Source organism: Heptranchias perlo, chromosome 24 (assembly GCF_035084215.1).
Source record: "Heptranchias perlo isolate sHepPer1 chromosome 24, sHepPer1.hap1, whole genome shotgun sequence".
Lineage (NCBI taxonomy): Eukaryota > Metazoa > Chordata > Chondrichthyes > Hexanchiformes > Hexanchidae > Heptranchias > Heptranchias perlo.
The window spans coordinates 37,588,940-37,612,827 of NC_090348.1; the positions used below are offsets into that span (position 1 = coordinate 37,588,940).

The 23,888-nt window shown below is 40.1% G+C and overlaps 1 protein-coding gene across 1 annotated transcript in view; it reads left to right on the plus strand.

The window, feature by feature from the left end:
* Positions 1-23,888, plus strand: part of itih2 (inter-alpha-trypsin inhibitor heavy chain 2) — a 62,477-nt gene that overhangs the window by 37,180 nt on the left and 1,409 nt on the right. The window contains exons 12-20 of the mRNA XM_068005108.1: positions 2,345-2,526; positions 4,218-4,403; positions 9,231-9,370; positions 12,198-12,370; positions 14,604-14,732; positions 16,740-16,853; positions 19,449-19,647; positions 20,596-20,768; positions 21,838-21,949. Of these exons, the coding sequence (XP_067861209.1) occupies positions 2,345-2,526; positions 4,218-4,403; positions 9,231-9,370; positions 12,198-12,370; positions 14,604-14,732; positions 16,740-16,853; positions 19,449-19,647; positions 20,596-20,768; positions 21,838-21,949 (1,408 nt within the window). The remainder of the gene's footprint in view (positions 1-2,344; positions 2,527-4,217; positions 4,404-9,230; positions 9,371-12,197; positions 12,371-14,603; positions 14,733-16,739; positions 16,854-19,448; positions 19,648-20,595; positions 20,769-21,837; positions 21,950-23,888) is intronic.

Here is a 23,888-nt window from a genome sequence, read left to right on the forward strand (position 1 = left end):
TTTGTTGCCTTTAGTTGAGCACAATACCTATCCCTATTGTCCTAAGAGTTATTTTCTTTTAATTTATGAGATTATTTCTGTTCAAGTCTGATTAGTCCTTGCACATGACCAATTAGCCATCTTGGCTTTGCCCTTCTTATGACTTTAGGCTTCCTTTTGGATTAGAATGGTTTTAAAAGTATTCCATGTTTCCATTAAAAATATTACATGTTTTCCATGTATTAGTAGTATCCTCAGCTAGTAGGGTTGCCCAATCGACCGGATTCAAGTGCTGGGATTAAAATAGGGTGGTGCGGGGCTGTACAGAGAGCAAGGGAGATGTGAAGGGATATCTTACCATGGAAGTCCTGGTGAAGTCATTACATTTTTGTCCTGCACTGCAGCCAGGACCTGGGAACAATGCATGTGGCATTTACTTGCCCTGCCACCTTCCTCCATTGCCGCTGAAAAATTTATCTGGGCACCCGTTTTAGCAGAAGTGCCCGTCCTTCCTGCTGCTGACTTGCTCTGTGACCTCCCCTGCTGCATCGAAAAATCTGAAGGCTCTGGTTGAAGTCATGCTGCCTGATGCTCTGGAAACCACATTCTACTATCTGTCATTGAAAACTGAACCTTTAAAGGACTGCTTGCTGCCTTCAAGTTACGGCTGCCCCACTGGATTTTCCTGCACTCCCAATCATCCAGCTGCGCACTTGTACTTGTGAATCACTCAGTACAGATCCTTCTGACTCACTATACCATTCAGGGTGCGAAAATGGCACAGGCTACTGCCGACACCCTACGCACCACCGACCCTGACACAAAAATCAACCCATGAAGTTTTAAAAAAGTAGTACACTGCTCAGAGACAACAGAAATTGTATAACAACATCAACTAGCATTTATATAGCACCTTTGCCATAAAGGGCCCAGGAGTGTAACAATGCAGCTCCCATGTGACAGGGACTGGATATCCGAGTTCTCTTTCAATCTTTCCAAAGGTACACCAAATTACTGCAATGCTAGATGAAGCAAAGTCTGGTTCAAATTGTAAACCATTTTATTCCACAGTGAAGTGAAACGTACAGAGCAATGGGTATGATCAGAGATGCTTAGTTTGATCAATACAACTGCCATCCACATAATGATACAAACTAAAGAACCCACAACACTACCCCTACTCCAGTGGGTTGCTTTACAAGGTAGAATTTCTCTCCTGTCCTTTCAACCTTCTCACAGCACTTTGCTGCCGGATTGCCTATTCCTATCCCCAAAACCAGGCTGTCTTCATGGTGTCTGTGTGTGAACTTTTAAAAGCCTGACTGTAGTGTTAGCTTTTACAAAACTGACTACTAATCCACCCCCCCTCTGCCCAGTGCAAATTCCACCAGTTTAACCTGGCATCAAACCCTGCCAAGTTCCAATAAATTGGACTGTCGTAGCAGCGATGAGTGCAAAAGGTTGCTGGAATTTCAACTTATCTTTCATTGTTCCCAGGATGTCACGTTTCAGTCTGAAACTTTAATAAACACTTGCTGTCCTATAAAATGTACAGGCTTTAAGTTAACTCACATTTTAAAATAACCCATATCAAGCTCCATTCCATAGAAAAATAACCAAAGAATTCCGAAATGTGACAGTGGGTAATATGATGATTACTGCATAAAATATAGTGGTCTAAAAGAAATGTATACAAAGAACACTTGCATCTGAATCAAGTTTGATATGTAGGGAAGTATCTAGCTAAAATAGCATACCCCAGAATCTCTGCTGCCACCTTGATAATTGTATCAATTGTGGCAAATATTCCAAAGGTAAATGGGGTGAATTTGTACAGTGTGATATTAGCATACAAACATATATGTGTTAATATGTTCACATACTAATATTGTACCATGTGATTTCACCAAAAGTCCCTTGGAAGCCGATTTACTTTGTTTCGAAACTTTGTGATGAAGCAACTGCTGTGGTGGTAATTTTTAAACATTTTTTATTTTCTACCTTTACAACTAACTTCATATTAAAGGTGAAAGTATTTGGAGGTGATCATATAGGCGACTGTGTCAATCACCTTGGTGGTTGCATTTTTGGGCTGTACTCTGTTTTATAAACAAGGCCATTGGCTTACAAGCCTCGTTCCCTTCACGACATTGCCCCTTCAAACAATGTTTTATTGGTATGATATATCTGAAAGTCATCAGTAAGATTCATTGCTGGATATTTAAACTCAGGATCATCCATTCAAAAGCATTGGCTGTCAACAAGTGAATTAATTACCCTCTATACATAAATTTAGCATTAAAAAAAACAAAATATTTGTGCAAGGCAGAATTCTAAATCTTTCAAATTTGACTTTAATATGAAGGTGAAATTAAACTGAGCGCCATACAGAGGAATGTCAGGAGACAAATGCAGGAAGAATTCTCCCTCTTCTGCCTTGGAATTGGCTTTGATGTGGACTACGACTTCCTGGAAAGGATAGCTGTCGAAAATCGAGGAGTCGCTCGGCGCATTCATGCAAATGTCAACGCATCCAGTCAACTGACGGTAATCCGTTACTAATAAAAAGCAGTTTGCCTTCTCCTTTCCCTTTTGTTTTAACTCCCATTATTTTCTGTTGTCAGCTCAGTTAGGGTTGCAGCAGTGACAGTAAATCCAATTCTTCCCCCTCATCCTCACCCCTTCATTTTTGGGTACAAGGTGAATAGGCTGAACTTGGAAGTCATTTTTAAAAATATTATTATACATTTATTCTCACCAATTAGCCAAAGGAAAATATATACCAATAACAGTATGTATTTTATTAATATACTTTTCTTGGGCAAATTGATGGTAGGAATCATAATTCCACCCCTAGACCTCAATATTAACCCTCCCATGACGGGTGGGAGAGGGTCGGGGTTGGGATGTTAAACCATCAAATGCACGAAACCCGATCCTAACCCACCGCACGCGTGCCCATTGCAGTTTTTACGGTGAAGGATATCGGGCCGTCCGACATCCCGCCATGGAGGGGAGGGTCCATCATTAACATATTTAAATCAGGCTCCCACAGTGAAATTGGGACCCAGATTTAAAATTCACTGCAGCTGCGCAGGTTTCTCAGCAGTCAGGAAACCCGGCAGTGAAAGGGAGCCAGGAGTTGCCAGCTCCACAAGGTAAGTGCCATTTCCAGCACTTCTTGTAGGCCAGGATGAGCAAGAGTGCTTCCTCCAGTCCCTCAAGGAAGTCTTCGCCGCCCCCCCCCCCCCACCAACCGCCGATCCCGGCCTCTCTCTCCCATTCCCGATTGCCGACCTCCCCACCCTAGACCCAATGTCCTCTCTCCCCACTGTCGGATGTCCTATCTTTCCCTCCTCTCCTGTCGCGATGTCCAATCTTCCCCCCCCTCCCGATTGCCGGGGACCGTCCCCAAGGGTCCCTGGCTGTGGCCTCCTGCCACTGGTTTCCCCTCCTGGCCACCAGCCAGGCCGTCAATTTGGCTGGCTGATGGCCAAGAAATGGATCCAAAAAATGATAATGAGATTCTGCCGTTAAGTTCAACAAGACCTCCACGTCCGGGTTCTTTGGCCATTTTTGGCCTCCCCCACACCCTCCCCGCCTCCCCGTAAATATTGAGGTCTAAGTCTTTTCCTGGACCTTTTAAATGTTTATATTGGCAAGCATTAAGTGAACTTTGTCTCCATTTGAATTATTTTATCCTGATCTACTTTCTTTTAAAAAATTGTTTTTCATTCATTGACTGGTTCTCCTATTTTTCCCACTTCAACTTGTACCCCATTTTAAGGTTACTTTTTTTCTTTGCTAGGTTCTCTTTACCACAAAGAGACCTGCTTCATGGACTCCCTGCCAATGCCTCTCCCGAGTCAGCCACTTGGAGGTGGATGAGAGCACCTAGGTTGGTAGGAGTCAGTCTACTTCTGACTTTTCCCTTTATCCCTGTGTGGAAAAATGCAAGGTCACCACTTGATGGCAAGAGTCCACATCCAATTACTTTATGGAGCAGTATATGAATTCTCACCCAACCACTCTGTGGAGCAGTACATTGGAGTGTCTGTCACTCTGTCATCCAGTTTTCCTACCAATAAATCAGCTTGAGCATTATTGATCAAGAAAGACCCACTTCTGGCACAGGGGGCTGAATTCACACTGTGATATTACTGTACTGATGTGTTGAAACATTCAAGTCCCAATTTAGATGCACGTTATCAGGCTGTGATTCTAATTGTGAATGACAGGATTTCTACGAAGAAGTGGCCACTCCATTGTTGAGAAAGATTGACATACATTATCCCGATGCCTATGTGACAGACGTGACACAAAATAGTTTCGACAAGTATTTCAGCGGTTCTGAACTAATTATAGCAGGACGACTGACAAGCAAGAGTCCTTCGCTCTTACAAAGTCTCGTGGCAGCATGCTCAGTAAGTGCATTAAGCAATAGGTTAATCTTAACACAATTGTTTGGATATTAGTATAAATAATATACTTGTTACGGTTATAATAATTATTTGTCATTTGTTTTGTCCAAAATTTCTTACCTACTTTCCAGCAGCATTAATAATAATGACAACATGCAGAATTCTCTGGCAGATTTTTCACCTCTGTATCTTAGGCAATTTCAAACACTCCAACTGCTGCCCTGGTTGTGATCCATTAACTCAGAAGGGGGATTGAATCAGGCACCTCCTGGTCTGTAGAACTGAGGTCCCCACAGAATAATGACTTTACAAACTGAATTATCAGGGTGTTAAAGATCCACAATCAAATTAATTTTGTCCACCCAAATCAAAACCGCAGATAGCGGAGCCAATAAGGCACAGTATTTATCCTCACAATTGATGCAAAAATTAGTCAATTACAATAATATGCACTTAAAACAAGGCGATGCAGTAGATTACTATGTTATCCATTTGCTTTTGGAATTTGGCTTTGAATGCAGTCCAATCTGATGAGAATAAACTCTTCTCTTTCTCATAGCTGTAAGTGTCCTGAATGAGCATAGGTTAAACAAACTTAATCCAATCGCAAGTGCCCATAATGGAATAGTATGCCATTCTCCAATGCTGACATGCTTCATACTACAGAGGACCTAAAAGTCACCAAATACGTTTTAAACACATTTTACTTCAGATAGTGTTTTTGTGGGAAAAAAGGTCTTCCACTCAACTTGTCAAGTCCACCAATTTAGATGACCAATCACTACCAGCTGTTTCTCATTCATTACACAGTAAGCAACTAAGCATAAAACAATGGCCTTGCTCCTTGGAATTCCTGATGGCAAATCCAACGGAAGATGATCAACTATTTTTGGGTTGTACAGTGTTAAAATTCCAACACAATTGGAATATAGCACAACCAAACACTCCCCATACCTAGTTCTTGACACAGATTTATTTTTCATCCACACAATATCAACAATAAAATGAAACACCAGAAAAGGAACAAACTGGGAATTGGATGAAGACGCAAAGAGAAAGTGGAAAAGGGAACAAGAAGCATAGAAGGAGAAGGAAATAGTAGAAGGAAGCGGGAAAGGATGGAGAAGCGATGAGAAATTAGGAAAGGGAGTGAAAAGTAAGAAAAGGGATGTGAGAAGAAGCCATGAAAAAGAAAGTAAATCATGCATTTGTTACATTATTAAAACAACTAAAGTGCTTTGCATACAATTAATTAGTTTCTGGAGTTCAGCAGCTGTTGCTATGTAGTCAAGGCACCAGGAGAACTCCCTGCTCTTCTTCAAATAGTGCATCAGCATTTGCAATATCCACCTCAACAGAAACTTGGTTTATCATCTCATCCAAAGGACAGCACCACTGACAATGAAGTACTTCCACAGTACTGCTCTGAAATGTCAGCCTAAGTCATGGTGTGGAGCTTGAACACACAACCACTTGAAGTGGAGGTGAGAGCATGACCAATTGAACAAAGTTGACAGAAACCAAAATGTTGGTAAAACGGAGCAAGAAATTATGAGAAACCATAAATTTATACTGTAGTCTTAAAATACATACTATCTTGTAAGTGAGACTGCTATAGTTAATCTGGAGTGTAATTGGGAGAAGTCTGAACATTTTAACTTGGTTAATCATTTAGATTATTGCCTGAGGTTTTCAGCAGCAAGTCAGCTCACAGATACAAACAGGACTGGCCAGAGAAAAATTCTGACAGTACTTTAACTGACAAATTAGGTTTCAAAAAAAGATTTAGGTGAAATTGGATATTCATATGATCCAAGATGAAGTTGTAAATTGGATTATTAATGAATTAGATAATAGGAAACAAGAGATAGTTATCAACAACAACAACAACTTGCATTTATATAGCGCCTGTAACATAGTAAAATGTCCCAAGGCGCTTCACACGAGCGTTATCAAACAAAATTTGACTCCGAGCCACATAAGGAGATATTAGGACAGGCGATCAAAAGCTTGGTCAAAGGAACGTCTTAAAGGTGGAGAGCGATGTAGAGAGGTGGAGGTTTAGGGAGGGATTATGGCTCAAGCAACTGAAGGCACAGCCGCCGATGGTGGAGTGATTAAAATTGGGGATGCACAATAGGCAAGAACTGGAGGAGCGCAGTGATCTCGGAGGGTTGTAGAGCTGGAAGAAGTTACAAAGATAGAGAGGGACGAGGTCATGGAGGGATTCAAAAACAAGAGTGAGAATTTTAAAATCGAGGTGTTCCCGAACCGGAGGCCTGTGAGCTCAGGGGTGTTGGGTGAATGGGATTTGGTTTGAGTTAGGATGCGGGCAGCAGCGTTTTGGATGAGTTCAAATTTATGGAGGGCGGAAGATGGGAGGCCGGCCAGGAGAGCATTGGAATAATCAAATCTAGAGTAACAAAGGTATTGATGACGGTTTCAGCAGTAGATGAGCTGAGGCAGGGGCGGAAATGGGCGATGTTATGGAGTTGGAAGTAAGCAGTCTTGGTGATGGAGCGGATATGTCACGAAAGCTCGTCTCAGGGTCAAATAGGATGCTAAGATTGCGAACGGTATGGTTCAGCCTCAGACAGTGAAAATAATTCCAGTAGGGTAGGTCTGAAAATTAGGGTTTAACAGCAACAACCTGCCAAACATAATTTTGTTGATGATCTCATTTTGTAAGTGCAATATGTAAATTTGCAGATTATACCAAGTTGTGTGGGAATGCAGGACGAACAGAGGGATATTGTTCAGAGACTTACATCACTTACCAACTAAATTATTTAATATTAAAAACACATGTGCCTTAATTCCTGATATACCTGATAAATTTGAAGAAAAATTTCCTGGCATCAGTCCTACATTTAACTTTCTCTAACTTGAATCTGTGTCCCCTTAACCTACTCTTACAATTTAATTTAAAATAATATTCCAGTTCTTTGACAACAGGATCAGCTTTGTAGCTCTTCTCCGTACTGTCCCTAGCATTTAAATGTTACTCTTGTGTGTCTCGGTCACCAGACCTGCATGCAGTACTCAAGGTCTGGTCTGACCAGAGAACTATACAGTTTGGTCACGACTTCTTCTGATTTATATTCTACTGTTCTGGCTATGTAGTTCAACATTCTATTGGCTTTCTTGATTGGTGTTCTGCATTGGTTCAACATTTTGAACATTTGAGTCTACTAAAACTCCTAGGTCTCTTTCAGTTTCGTCCTTACCTATTTCAACCATATTCACGGAGTACATGTCACTTATTTTTCTTCCTACGCGCAGTACTTCACATTTGTTTGCATTAAATTTCATCTGCTATTGTTCTGACCACTTACACATTTTATCAACTCATTCTGCAATTTCAGAGCTGCCCATCCTAGTTCAGAATTACAGGCCCCGCCACTTAAAACGTCCGCTTTTAAAATGGGCGGTCGCTTATATCGGCCAAAAAGCAATAACCAGTATCCATTTGCATTAATGACAATTTCAAAGTTGCCAGTTTTCGTGTCTTAAGTGCTTGTTTATTTCGGGCAGAGACTCACTATTCCGCACCTCATTAAGGTGCACTGAATGCAAGAACAAACATAAGCAAATAACAACAGAAAATGCTGGAAATACTCAGCAAGTCAGGTAGGCTAACTTGATGACTTTCCAACATTTTCTGTTTATATTTCAGATTTCCAGCATCCGCAGTATTTTGATTTTGATAAGTAAATAACACCTCGATAATGCTCAATTACTTTTTGTGTACTTACGTCCTTCTAATCCCCTCCAAGTGGTGTGGGGTGACAGTTTGCACTAAGCACTGACTGCAGTTTAAATAAAGCTGCAGGTCAGAGTGGAGCTGGAAACAACTGGGTAAAAGGTCACTACACTCAAGGAACATTCTTGTTATATATTGGAATGCTGTAACAATGCTACCGTGTTATAACAGTCATCGTGTACAGCGGGCAAATCGCGTTCGCACAGCGTCCGCTATAATCAGTGGGGACTGTAAAACCGTAAATTTGACCACATTGCATTGAATTTCTGAATCCAAGCTATTTATGAGTATATGAAATTTCTTTTAATATAGACATTTTCTATTTAAAACAAATGGGTAATGCTTTTGTTTAACTAGCAAAGAAATTTTAGTTGAAGTTGCTAAGAATTCTAATGCTAATTTTCAGTTAGGTTTCTGTTTGTTTCCTGCTCTGTTTCCCCTTATTTGCACTCTCTCTCTCTCTCTCTCTATGCTTTTCACACGTATTTAGGGAAGCAAAGCTGCAAATAAAGACTGCATTTATATTTCTTTGGGGTATTTTCATGGCAAATGATAGTTTATATAATAATTGACTAACAGATATAGCAGAGTTGAAGGAACTCTAGCTCATAAGAGTTTATACAACTACACATATGTTTGTTTAACGTTATTTTTATGTCATCATTCCTTATCAGAAATATCTTGAATAAAATGCATCTGATTTGATTGGATTAAAACATCTAATCACAGAGATATAATTTAGTAATTGCACTGTTAAGTAGATGTAAAGGATGGTTTTATTTTTCATTTTATGGACTGGAATAGATAATTTAACCTGTGCACAATACAGCAAATTGAAGGAAAACCATTCAGGTTTACAGAGGCAGTAAAAATATAGTGGAGAAAACTCAGGAGCATCAATGGAAAATGTTCAATAGCATGCCCTTGTGACATCACCAGATGTTGCCAGTGGAAATGGGTGGAAGCAGGGTCTATGGCAATTCTGGAGTGTAGGCCAGTGACAAGATTAATGCAATGAATTAATGTGAAGCCATGATGTGTGCTTTATATATTCTGTTCTTTTTCAGGCAAATGATGACCTAATGTTTCAAGTAGAGTCCCCAACAGATGAGCTTGACAAGATTCTGGCTAAGCAGACATATGTTCTTCCAGATTTTACAAAGCAGCTCTGGGCCTACCTTACTATTAACCAGTTGTTAGCAGAGAGGTTAGTGGTCTCAGTCAACAAAGCTTTATCTTTGTTTGTTTGATAATTTTTGTTTCCTTTTTCCTTTATTCCCGCCCCCCCACCCCCGACCTAACTTTCTTCCCTCCTCTCCTGAAAGCACTAACTTATGCTAGAGTATGGTTCTACAGTTGCTGATAGCCTTCTGGTACCTTGCCTAAGTGCGCCTACATAGTGTTGACAACCTATTCAATCTTGGGAGGAGCACCACAGTCATACCCAATCTTGTCTTCATCTGACATCCAGTGGGAGTATCCAGCACTAGATAGTGAAAATGAGTGAGAATTCTTGCTAATTTTTCCTCTCCTTAGCCCAGGGGAACTGAAGTCAATTTAATGCCCCCAGCTACAATAAGCTAACTCAACATAAGCCAGGGATCAAATTTGTATGGATAAGTTCCACATTGGACTGCTGGAAATCATAGAGTAGGCCGTAGCCTGTATATCCATCCTTGGAAAACGCGCTTAACATTTGAGCCACTGAGGGAATCTTGTTAACTTTTTTGAACAAAGATTTGTATTTTTCCTTTTTGCTACATTTTCTCCCCTATAGATGCCATGTCTCATAGTAACCTTCATTTGGGATAACACAACAATTTGGTCATGGCTTCTTTATTTTTTTTATTCGTTCATGGAATGTGGGCGTCGCTGGAGAGGCCGGCATTTATTGCCCATCCCTAATTGCCCTTGAGAAGGTAGTGGTGAGCCGCCTTCTTGAACCGCTACAGTCCGTGTGGTGAAGGTTCTCCCACAGTGCTGTTAGGAAGGGAGTTCCAGGATTTTGACCCAGCGACAATGAAGGAACGGCAATATATTTCCAAGTCGAGATGGTGTGTGACTTGGAGGGGAACGTGCAGGTGGTGTTGTTCCCATGTATCTGCTGCTCTTGTCCTTCTAGGTGATAGAGGTCACGGGTTTGGGAGGTGCTGTCGAAGAAGCCTTGGCAGTTGCTACAATGTATCCTGTGGATGGTACACACTGCAGCCACAGTGCGCCGGTGGTGAAGGGAGTGAATGTTTAGGGTGGTGGATGGGGTGCCAATCAAGCGGGCTGCTTTGTCCTGGATGGTGTCAAGCTTCTTGATGTTGTTGGAGCTGCACTCATCCAGGCAAGTGGAGAGCATTCCATCACACTCCTGACTTGTGCCTTGTAGATGGTGGAAAGGCTTTGGGGAGTCGGGAGGTGAGTCACTTGCTGCAGAATACCCAGCCTCTGACCTGCTCTTGTAGCCACAGTATTTATATGGCTGGTCCAGTTATGTTTCTGGTCAATAGTGATCCCAGGATGTTGATGGTGGGGGATTCAGCGATGGTAATGCCGTTGAATGTCAAGGGGAGGTAGTTAGACTCTCTGTTGTTATTGATGGTCATTGCCTGGCACTTGTCTGGCACGAATGTTACTTGCCACTTATCAGCCCAAGCCTGGATGTTGTCCAGGTCTTGCTGCATGCGGGCTCGGACTGCTTCATTATTTGAGGGGTTGCGAATGGAACTGAACACTGTGCAATCATCAGCGAACATCCCCATTTCTGACCTTATGATGGAGGGAAGGTCATTGATGAAGCAGCTGAAGATGGTTGAGCCTAGGACACTGCCTTGAGGAACTCCTGTAGCAATGCCCTGGGGCTGAGATGATTGGCCTCCAACAACCACTACCATCCTCCTTTGTGCTAGGTATGACTCCAGCCACTGGACAGCTTTCCCCCTGATTCCCATTGACTTCAATTTTACTAGGGCTCCTTGGTGCCACACTCGGTCAAATGCTGCCTTGACGTCAAGGGCAGTCACTCTCACCTCACCTCTGGAATTCAGCTCTTTTGTCCATGTTTGGGCCAAGGCTGTAATGAGGTCTGGAGCCAAGTGGTCCTGGCGGAACCCGAACTGAGCATTGGTGAGCAGGTTATTGGTGAGTAAGTGCCGCTTGATAGCACTGTCGACGACACCTTCCAACACTTTGCTGATGATTGTGAGTAGACTGATGGGGCGGTAATTGGCCGGATTGGATTTGTCCTGCTTTTTGTGGACAGGACATACGTGGGCAATTTTCCACATTGTCGGGTGGATGCCAGTGTTGTAGCTGTACTGGAACAGCTTGGCTAGAGGCGCAGCTAATTCTGGAGCACAAGTCTTCAGCACTACAGCTGGGATGTTGTCGGGGCCCATAGCCTTTGCTATATCCAGTGCACTCAGCCGTTTCTTGATATCACGTGGATTGAATCGAATTGGCTGAAGACTGGCTTCTGTGATGGTGGGGATCTCGGGAGGAGGCCGAGATGGATCATCCACTCGGCATTTCTGGCTGAAGATGGCTTCTTTATACCTGCGATCATTGTAATTCAATCATCATCTAACAGGATGCATTGTGATTAGGGTACAATTAGTTTTCCTCAGGGTTAAAATTACTTTATATCGGGTTGTGTTTCTTGCCAGGTGGATAAATAGACCATGACCTATTCAGTGAGATATTACCGTACAAATGCTTAAATGCTCTAACTATTGTTTTAACTGAGGTGTTAACCTGCTTAAAATAAATGGTGTATACCTCCATTAAAATAGGAAAGGAATTTGATACAAACGCAGTATTTGTATGATATTGTCATACAGCATAACTTCCAGTTTTTAAAACAATTTCAAAAAGATTCCTGACAGCAATACCCCTTTAGAATAATGTATTTAATACTAGATACAAAAATCATCCATCAACCACAATTGTATTGTACATTATTAATATTGGTTTAATTGTTCTTATTGTCAGCCAGTATGGTTTATTCCCATAAAGATAAACTGCATTCAATTTCCATTTCACAACAGGGTGCTGGCTCAATCAGCTTTACAGAAGAGGAATATTACTAGCAGAATTTTGGCTCTTGCTCTGGTTCACCAATTTGTGACACCTGTAACTGCCCTGTTGGTAGAAAGTGAACAAACTGGTCAGAGGCTGTTAGCAGATTCTCCTAAGGACACCAGAAATGGATGCTGCACAGGTTAGTTAGTACATATAGCTCAAATAACATACAACATTAATAATCTGATCTTAATGTGTACAGGTATGGCTCTGTGATGAAATAAAGTCCTATATCAAAGCAATTTTAGAGGCTGTGATGGTCTCACTGTCTCTTTTTTTTCTCTCTTTTAGTGAACTAGTCTTAAAGGAGAAGGAAAGTCTAGGGTAGTGCTCCCTCATTGCAGATTGAAAAAAGATATACTTATTAAAATATTCTTTGATGTCCGGTTGGGTCTCTTCACTCTACCCCACTCTGTGACATCCCAGAGCCACCCAGTCAACAGAAATCATGCTACTCGCTGGAGGTGCTGTTTATCCAGCCGGTAATGTTTTCCCAGGGTTGTTTGGCTCTATATTGGCTCCCAAGCTGGTCAGAAGTCCTGGCTGCCATTGCAGTCAATGGAGCCAATCTGGGATGCAGAGGGTGCTTCCCCACTGCTGAGTGGCCTAACAACAAGATGGAACCCCATTAAAAAAAAAATGAAATAATTTTCTAAGTATTTCCTTCAGACTTTCCTTCCACTTTAAATAAAACGTGTTGCTGTTCCACCACATAGCGCAGATAAGCATTCAGTGGCCGCTTGGGAGGGGTGAAGGGAGACCTATCCAATGACTATCTTCTTACTGCTGAGCACACACTGGCACATACCAGAACAGTTTCTAATGTATAACAATCGACACAATAAATTGCCACAAGCTCAATATTAATTGTTATTATTCAAAAGTCAAAGAAATTCAAATCTCTGCGCAACAGTGAATTCATCCATGTTCATCAGAAGTGAACACAGAATGACTAAAATTTGAGTGGGTAACTAATGTAATGTTTGAAGTTTTATGTAACAATGGCAAACTATAGGCGATTACTCAAGTCATATTGGAAACTTTTAATCTTTGATCTCAGATTCTTTATGGGTATAATCAAAATATTATTATAAGTAACATAATAATGGGCTGTACTAACTGGATCTTATTTATAAGGACAATTAGATTAATTAGAATTTGAGCTTTTCTTTAGAAACAACTTGAACTTATTATAACTTAAAACCATCCTATCTTTACATATGTTGGTGTGCATAGATGAGCTTCTTACACCAAAAAAATGATATTTGTTTTTAAAATTTACATAACCCTAGCCCATTAAATTAAATATACATACATCCATATTACTCTGTGCCTAGCAACATACCTTTATATCCGTATAAGGGTAGAGATATATAGATGTCCCTCTAACTGTGCATTACCTCATCCAATTAAGAGTGAAAATAGTACTAACATCTCCACGCCACAGATAAAATTGATTGACATGTCACATCAAGGTAAACACATTATTAATTTCAGACAATTCTGATTTCAAGAACAGTCCAAATCAAACATCAGCATTTTTATAATGAAGTTTCACAGAATATATTTAAAATACAAAAAAATCACCAGAAGGAATAACTGTAATTTTGTAAAGAACAAAATTTGCTTCTGGATCAAAGGTGGATAATAGTGAAAATGCAAAGTAGTTTCTGTCAGCATCTAAAAAAGAAAAAAGAAATAGGTTCGCGTTTTGGGTGGGTATCCCTCATCAGAACTGAAATTACTTATCTATTGCTGACTGGCCTGCTGTCTATACACTTGTATTTTTATTTCATATTTTCAGCATTCGCAGTTTTTGTTTTTTTAATATTTCACCATTTTTATCATTCCACAATATTGCCCATACAAGAATCAGCTAAATTTGAGAAAGTATCATGACAACATTAATATAGCAACCAGAATTATCCAATTTTGGCACTGTTTGCTTAACAATGTACAATGTCATGCTTTGGTGGTATCATTCCCTTTAAACAGAAGCAATGAATGATTTAATTGACTTCCAAAGCATCAAAGTTTTATCAATGTCTACTCAATTATTCATCGGAATGTCTGGCTCATTTGTTACCATATAGTCAGTGGGTCTTTCTGGTCACTTCTATATAAATTAACAAGTGACCCCCCACCTCCCCACCTTCCCCATCATGTCTAATTGGCTGGAGGCTACTCTGGGTTGCTAGCTCCATCTCTAACTTCTGTAGCTTCTATGCTTTCACAAGCTGACTTCTAGATGGAGATGTTTAACAATCTCCCTACAAACAAAAGTTCTAGGGTCATGTGTCTAAATGGAAATAAATAAAATTGACAGATTTTATTTGTCTTGTTACCCTGACTTGTTACCCTTTATGCTGTAGGAACACCTATTTTTGGAAAGAAGGGAACTGGCATTCCAGGTTGGGCATCAACAAGTACTCCTCCTCCTCAAGAACAAAATCGTCCTAAACTGGACTCAAACCTAGAATTGCATATGCCTATCACAGTAGGTAATGATCTTGTATATGTTGCTTTTATCATGAATATTTTTATTTAAAGATCATTTTCTTCCCAACTGGGTGAACTTTAGAAAACTGTGTTTAAAATTCAGTAGGATATAATAGCCCAATAGTCCAAGGAGACATAACGGTAGCAGAATGTTCATCTTGCAGTCTGTATTCTGAATTTGTTAAGAATCACATGTAAGGCTATACATTTGTTCCAATGCAGTACAAAACTATATTGACCAGAAGGTTCCAGATTTGATTCCTGTTCTATGCTGAGTTAGTAGATCTCATCTAGGATTACATTAGGGGTGCTATAGTTGGCCTCAGTATCATGTGTTAGGGAGGGGAAAAAATCAGTTAGTGTCCTTGCTCCTGATTGTTATCCAGTGTCCCTTTCATCAAAATTCATGTGTGTGGATGATGGGTGAGAGCAGGATTAGGCTCGACAGAGGGTTCTTTCATAGTCAAATGACATGTCAGCATTCACTGACCAGGTTCGCACAAGAAGTACCATGCCCCAGCATGGGTCCACGGCTTCAGGCGAGGAGGGAAGAAAATTGATTTTTTTTTAAAGTTAAAGATTCGATAAGGTAGACAAAAAGAAACTATTTCCTCTGGTGGAGGAATCAAGAACATGGGGACATAATCTTAAAATTAGAGCTAAATCAGAAAGCACTTCTTCACACGAAGGGCAGTAGAAATCTGGAACTCTCTCCCTGGATGCTGCGTCAATTGGAGCTTTCAAGACTGAGATTGATCGATTTTTGTTAGGTAAGGGTATCAAGGGATATGGAGCAAAGGCGGGTAAATGGAGTTGAGGTAAAGATCAGTCATGATCTAATTGAATAGTGGAACAGGCATGAGGGGCTGAATGGCCTACGCCTGTTCCTATGTTCCTATGACTGCAAATTTGTAAGGAAATTATCTTGATCATTATATATTTAAAAGAAACAACTTTCATTGAAAATAAAGATTAAAGTATTTGGGCTTTTAAAAGTAATGCCCATTTACATGCTTACATGTGGTATACACTTGAGTGGATAAGAATAAATATAGAATTTCCTATTTGTGCAGTGCTCACATTAAACATGGTACAAGCACTTCTGTTGTAAACATGTGTCTATCTCCAGGCCTTCCACCTAACATTTTTCTTTTGTGCTAATATAATGAATGTGCAGAAGGTATCCTTTGTCTTGCTTGAGCAGCCATATTGAAGCTAATTACAGTAAAAAAATATTCAGAGCTCACTGCAAATTGTAAGTGCCAAAACATTTGTTCACTTTCCCCGTACTAAAATAAAAGAATATATCTAGCGAGTAGTTGATCCATACAAACCAGGAGGATCACAAGTTTAATTCCTGAACTGTCCAGACTTGGCTGATGTCAGCTTGGGCAAGAGGAGAGTGCTACAATTGCACTTGGGTTAGGGAGGGGATAATCAGTCAGGGTTCCTGCTTCCCATACTATCGAACTACGCAGCTGGAATATGCACTTGAGAAAAAGATCAGACTTGACTCTGATGTCTCCCAAGTTCAATTAGCTTGCCAACACTGTTAAGCGACACACATAGAAAATGGCCATTGGACAAATGCCCACGGAACTGTACCCCACCAAGAAGTCAATGCCTTCAGGAGGGGGAAGGAAAGTACCTAAATATAATCTACTTTTACATGTTTTGATGGTTATGTCGCTCATCTGGTGTTGGAAGAAAATTGGGAGCCCAACACAAATTATGCCAAAGCTCTTTTCCTCAACTAGTTGCCCTCCCCTGCACAGTCAAACTGTCAGGGCCTTTCGCATTGTTGCTACTTGGGAAAGAAAAGTATCATCTCAGTCTGGCCATCCCTCCATCTGCTGCTGTGTTGCACACAAAAATATAGCACTGGGACAATTATGCGAAGTGAATACTTCTCTCTAGTGTTTATTTCTACCAAATTCATTGAAGTGGCAAACTGAATATATGTTACTGGAAACCAGTTAAATAATCATGAATGTATTCTCATTATTTAGTTGACAACGATCCACACTTCATCATTCACCTGCCCAAAAGTAAACAGGATATTTGCTTCAATATTGATTCACAGCCTGGAAAAATCCTGAACTTGGTGTCAGATCCAGTCAAAGGTAACAGAAAAACTAGCCTACTCTTTTCAAAGCACTCTTATTTTTATCTCTGTTTTTTAATCCTTTTTATCTGTCGAAGTAATTAGCTGTGTCCAATTTTGTAATTAAATGTATAATCCGGGATTAGTAACCACGATGGAAAACTTCCTTTTCCTCTAATTCCTCTCATTTTGAACATAAAAATGTATGAGTATAAAACTCTATATAGTCTAAACAAAATAATATTTTATTTTACTTGGGTTAAACTTTTTTAGAAGAGGTTTTTAAACATTATTTTAAAAAGAACAATTCTTCTCATGCATAGAAGGGATTTGAACCTTGGTAGTCTTGGAAGTGGCGCCATTGAATTAGTTCCCGGCCAATGCTAGAGAGGCCATCCAGCAAAGGAAATGTAGACATGATAGGGAGACATCAGGTGAGGGACACCAAAGAAATACTGAACAAACTGGGCTTGGTACAAGTGAGATTTTTTTCCCCCATAAATACTACTTGTTCAGGGCTAGCAGCTAGTAATATTTATGAATCAGAGAGGTAATTTTAACTTTTATCGCCAACTGAACAACAGGCAAAAAAGAATCAGCTGCCCGTTATGCACATTGCCCGATTTTCAAAGGAAAAGTAAGTCAGGCGGGATGTTTAACGGGCTGCCAATTCGCTATCGCCTGTTTTTCGCCCACCGATAAAAGATAAGATTACCCCCAGCGTTTGTGGGTTTAAGTTCTAGTGTGGGTAGCAATCCCATATTTAGTGAAGATAATCCAGTGTGGTGAGGCCCTGTCTGCTTGTTTATGTGAAAAATAATGATTGTAACGCACAAATCACATATGGACAGAAAAAAAGGAAAATCTGGACAATTATGTTTTGGAAATGCAATCACTGAAGGAGAAGTAAGAAAAGAACTCGAAATTAAAACTCTCTCATTGGGAAATAATTGTGGTATAACCACCTATTAAATTGAATGTAGTATTTTCAGGATTAGCACAATACCCAACTTTTTCACTCATTAATGCAGGAGTTGTACTAGTCATTATTCATTTGTATTCACATCAATTTTCACGAATGAAAATTCCCAAATCTTGGGAGTGTCTAACATATGAAGAGGCCAGTTAAGTATGGGGTGGATTTTTGTCTACAGCGCCTGGACAGTAATCTGACGGAACAGATTGTCCGCCCGTATAGAACCTGCCCGATTTTCAATCCTTTGAAATCAACAGGCAGGCAACATTCTCTACCAGATTATCACCCAGACAGTGAAAATTAAAATCTATCCCCTTATGTTATAAAGAATATCAAAGCATTACTCAAGTACAAGTGCCAGAAACGGATGTGGATTGCAATGGTCGGTTAATATCCTGAAGATTTTGCTCAATTACTTTTGGTTTCAGAGAGATATTTCACAGAGTTCCCTTTGCTTTGAAACTTTACCTGTGGTTATTCACCCCCTCAGGAGATTGATAGGCATAGACTTCATGCAGCATCAAGTTTATTTAAAAAAAAGTTTCAGTTAGTCTTACACAGAAGCTCTGAGACAATGGGTGCCAAAGCCTTGGATTATAAATGATGGGACACCCCTTACAGCAGGAATAAGGGAGCAGAAGTAAGCCACAGCAGATAGTGTTGTTGGATTCTGTCAACAAAAAGTAAATGATTATATATAATGCAACACCAGCATCTGCTGGTAGCAAAATGACACTGCAGCAAGGAAAGTGCCCTTGTTTTTTTCTTTAAGGAATAAAACTTTCATACTATTGTGGTGGGGTTGCTCAACCAGATAATCCTAGTGCCTTGAAATAATTGGTGTTGGCAATGATTGGGAGCATCCTTTAATGTGGGATTGGACGGAGCACTCCTGCTCCTACTGGCTCCACATTCAGGTAAGTTACTTCCCTTCTTTGTTGCAAATGATGGGGCTGGTAGCCTCAAGGCAAACCAGTGTTAGAGGGGGGGACCTCAAGCAGGCATTAGGTCCCTTATTTGCATATGCAAAGGCCTAACGCCTGCTTCAGGCTTGGGTAAAGAACGCCTCTTGTTCCTCCTTACCCAATATGGTGGGCGGTGGACTTCCAGCTGGATGTGTGCGCATGCTTCCTGCCCGCCATTTTGAGACCAAAGTAGGCACTGTAGTGCCTGAAAAATGGGTGCTATGCAACCCAATTTCTAGGCCTTAGACTTTAACGTAATTTGAAAGAAAATTAGTTGAGTATTTGAAAAGAGAGAATATAAAAAGATACAAGGAAAGGGCATCACCGGCATACTGTGGCTGCAGTATGTATGATCTACAGGATGCAATGCACCAACTCGCCAAGGTTATTTCGATAGCACCCTCTTCCCCATGACCAAGAAGGACAGCAATGTCATGGGAACACCATCAAGCTTCAAGTTCCTCTCCAAGTCACACGCTATCCTTTGATTCCATGCAAGGAAAGCCCTTCATTTCATCTGACTTTTGCCACATCTGACCTGGAAATCATTAAACTTAACCAGTTAACCATGCCCCAGCACTGTCATCACAACCCTTGATAAGTGCATTTACGCAAAGATAGCTGCATTGGTTCTGTTCCTTTTAAGGCAGTCACTTTATTTTTCCACTGACAGGTGTTGTGATCAATGGTAAAATTATTGGTGGCAAGAAACCCAAGAATAAGAAGCTGAACACCTATTTTGGCACAATTGGGCTCCATCTTACCAATCTGAATCTGAGCTTTGAGATCAACACAGAGAAGATTCGCTTGAAAGATAAGAAACACAAAACTCTCCTTTGGTGGTCAGAGTCAAGCATTCTGACTCACAATAGGTAAGCTCATCCAGCTGTATAACGTAACATTGCAAAATTCTCAAGTGCTTATGGGAAGACGAATCTTGAAGATGGAATTGTTATTTGTAATTATTGAGATAGTGGCCTGCTAAATGTGTCCATTTGAGGTGAAGAAAAATTAGATGTTAGTGATTTTAGTACATGGCCCTCCAGGACAGTTGTTCAGATGAATACCATTGTGAGTGGAAAAAAAGATGCTGGTCACCGGGGTGGAGTCACCTGCAAAGAATGACAGGCCAACTATAAATGCAGCCTCTGTTTCCAGACAATATAATACTCTGTATACTCAGGGATAAAAATAATATCTAGTCAATGTGAAAGTGTTATCAACAAGGCCAATCATGCTCTTGAATGCACATATCAAAAGCATTTGACTGTAAGTTGCAATAAGTTATTTTAACCTTATATAGACCAATGGTGAGACCATATTTGGAATATTGTGTGCACTTTTGGGAACTCTAAATTCAAAACAGCATGGATGCTTGAAACTGGGTTCGGCGAATAGGACTTAGGACTCTGTCACAGAGACAGATTCACAAATGGAGCTTGTTTGCACTGGAAAAAACAAGTTTGAGAGGAATATATGATTACAATTATTCTTGTTTTATTTTGAAAAAAGAGATATATATTAATAACTTAGATCTGAGTTACTTACAAAATTACATATACAGAAAAGATTCACCATGTTAAAGAGACTAGCTTTCAGGGACATAGACAAAAGATTAATTAAAATCCTATATTGTTACTCCAAATCCTCTGTATGCAGCAACAGCCCACAACGCCCCACATTTCCTCATTCATCAAGGAACCAGATGGGGCATTTCCTTCAACAACAAGGATGCTCTGGAACACTATTCAGACTGATTCAGTAAATGGAGGGAAATCTAGAGTAATTTATTCAAACTATTTGTGTATTTCCTGTTCTAGTATGACTGTCACAGTGAAAAAAAATAGTAATATCACCATCACTGTGAGTGAAGATATGGTCTTCCAGATTTTGCTTCACCATGTCTGGAAAAATCATCCAACCAATGTGGATTTCTTGGGATTTTATGCTCCTCCGACAAACAAGTTCTCAACAAGTGTCCATGGATTGATTGGTAATTATTTATTATTCAATTGTACACCGGGCAACCTATTAGCTCAGAATTGCTATATCAAGGGTTTCACAAGGTTATGCCCATCAAATATGTATAAAAAAGATACATTTAATATACTGTTAAGATACTGTTAAGATACTGTTAAGTTTAAGAATGTAAGGATGAGGGACCTTTTGGCCCATACAGCTCACTGTGATTTAGATCCTGTTTCAAGGCTCAATGTTATATTTTTCATATGCTCAAACCAAAAAGCACCACTCAACTGGATTAGGGATTAATGCCATTGCTTTATGAATGTTCCAATTCAGCCTACATCTACTGCACTAATTGTTTGTTTATTAGGTCAATAACTCTGATATGTGAAGAAGTCATCGCTTAAGATCATTTATACCAAATTAGTAGTGAATGAAAAAAAAGTTTTCATTAAAGGAAAACAAAACACAAATAGTGCAGTTAGTGTTTCTAATTACATTAACTGATTCTTTGGGAAGCAACTTTAACCTAACCTGCCCGTCAGGAAACTAACGAGATCGGGTGTAATGCCGGTTTTCCACCCCATCTGGTTTTACTTTCCATTGAAGTCAACGGAGAGAAATATTGGGCGGGGTGTAAAACCGGCGTTCCACCCGATCCTGTGGGTTTATCACCCAGCAACTTAGGTTAAAATTACCTCCTTTGTCTCAGTCAGCTTCTTATGCTGCTCATTTAGGTCTCGGCTCTTATATTCCAACAAATAAATGCAGCAAATACAACATTACTACAATTTTCTGTTTCCTGAACAATGCTGATAATAGATCCACATTGCGTTATTTGTGCTGCATTTAGTATTTCTAAGTTTTTTTTGGAAAAGTATGCAATACAATTTCTGGAGTTTGTTTTATAAATGTGCGGTATATGATACTCTGGAAGATATCATTCCTACATTAAAGTGCAGAAATAGCTGTTCATCATCCAAGCTAGATCAAACATTAAACTGTCTTCCAACATAAAAAAGTCAAGATGCAAAACAGACCTCACATGTAATAGTGAAAGATTAACAAGAAGCTTAAACAAATGATACTCATTGCAGGTCAGTTCATCCATGAACCTGCAGTGAACGTGTACAATATCCGCCCGGGCTTGGATCCTGATAAACCACAAGCCACCATGGAAGTAAAAGGACACAAAATTACAGTTACCAGGTATGTGAAGAACAAAGGGACTGTCTAATTACACGAGGTCCACTGAGAAATAGGTTTAAATGAAGGAAATACATAATTCCTTTTATTTCATCTTCGTCAGGCTTTAAAATGCTACTCACCATTTCCTGGTGGGTTCCCAAGCCTTTGCCTATGGTGCTACGTAACCAGCCATTGGGAGGTTTGCAATAATAGCTTGGTATAATTCACTTATCAATTTGTCCACCCTACCAGGGGAAGGGGACAGGGGAATGGCCGGCCTCGGTTTGGCACTTAATGTTTCACCCAAGTAGGACTCAACACATAGATCCGTTTTATTTCCTAAAATATTATGGGTCTATAGTTGTAATATTATGAACATAAGAAATAGGAGCAGGAGTAGGCCATATGACCCCTCGAGCCTGCTCTGCCATTCAATAAGATCATGGCTGATCTTCGACCTCTACTCCACTTTCCTGCCTGATCCCATATCCCTTGATTCCCCTAGAGTCCAAAAATCTATCCATTTCAGCCTTGAATATATTCATTGACTCAGCATCCACAGCTCTCTGGGGTTGGGAATTCCAAAGATTCACAAACCTCTGTGTGAAGAAATTCCTCCTCCTCTCAGTCTTAAATGGCTGACTCCTTATCCTGAGACTATGCCTCCTAGTTCTAGACTCTCCAGCCATGGGAAACAATCTCTCAGCATCTATCCTCTCAAGCCCCCTCAGAATCTTATATGTTTCAATGAGATCACCTCTCATTCTTCTAAACTCCAGAGAGTATAGGCCCATTCTACTCAATCTCTCCTCATAGGACAACCCTCTCATCCCAAGAATCAATCTAGTGAACCTTTGTTGCACCGCCTCTAAGGCCGTATAATCCTTCCTTTGATAAGGAGACCAAAACTGTACACAGTACTCCAGGTGAGGTCTCACCAAAGCCCTGTACAATTGTAGTAAGACTAGTAATTGTAGTAAGAACGACATGTAAAGATCTACATTCCACGCAACTGACTAATATTTTTGATCATTACTACAGGATAGCTCAGCAAAATGAAAGCTTATTAATAATAGAGGTTTTTTGGCCAGTGAAGTTTTCATTTCAACGATTTGTCGGTTCGATAGCATCTGACTAGTCAAGTATCAATTTGTGCAATACTGTATTGGCACAAGAAAAATAATTATGGTAGTTTTCGTTATAAATGAATTTAATATGGCAGCCAAAGAGGGTGGGGCAGGGAGTTGATAAAATACTCCCATTGTTGTTGTAACTTAAAGGAGATTCATTTTTTTGGGCTGATTAAGCTCCATTTGCTACAATCTGCAAACTCACCTAAAGCAACCACTGACAGATAGATAGCCCAAAGGCTTGATGGAACCTATTAAACCACCTGAATTTGACAAGTTTTTAACTGTAATAGTGAGGCTCACCTGTAAAAAAAATAAATTTCGCTATTTGCTTCACAGGCTGTGTTAAGCAGTCACTTCTATGAAATTACTTATTATCACACCTTCCTTTCAGTTGTCCCTGATACAACCATCTGCCTTTGGGATATGGAAATCCCTTTGATCATCACATTACAATTCTCCGCAGCAGGTTCCCTGGCTTACTTAAGCTTCTTGTTATCTGTCCCTTTCCCTTGAGCTGGCAGATAATATATATCGCCTATTACTTTGTTGTGCTTATCATTATTAATTTCTATCCCAATTGCTTCAGCTACCTCTCTTTCTGCTGTTATCTCTACCTTTTCAATGGCCAGTGTCACCCCTACCAGCAACTCCACTCCTGTCAAGCTTAATAGGTCAATCTTTCTGAAACATTCTAAATCCCTCTTACCTTCATCTCATGACTGCAGCCAAATCCCTGTGATGCCAGTCAATATTTTTTGTTTCCTGCTTATTCTAATAGGTTATACCTGGTGCTCATTGAGTTGGTAAAAGAGCAATTAGATTTATCT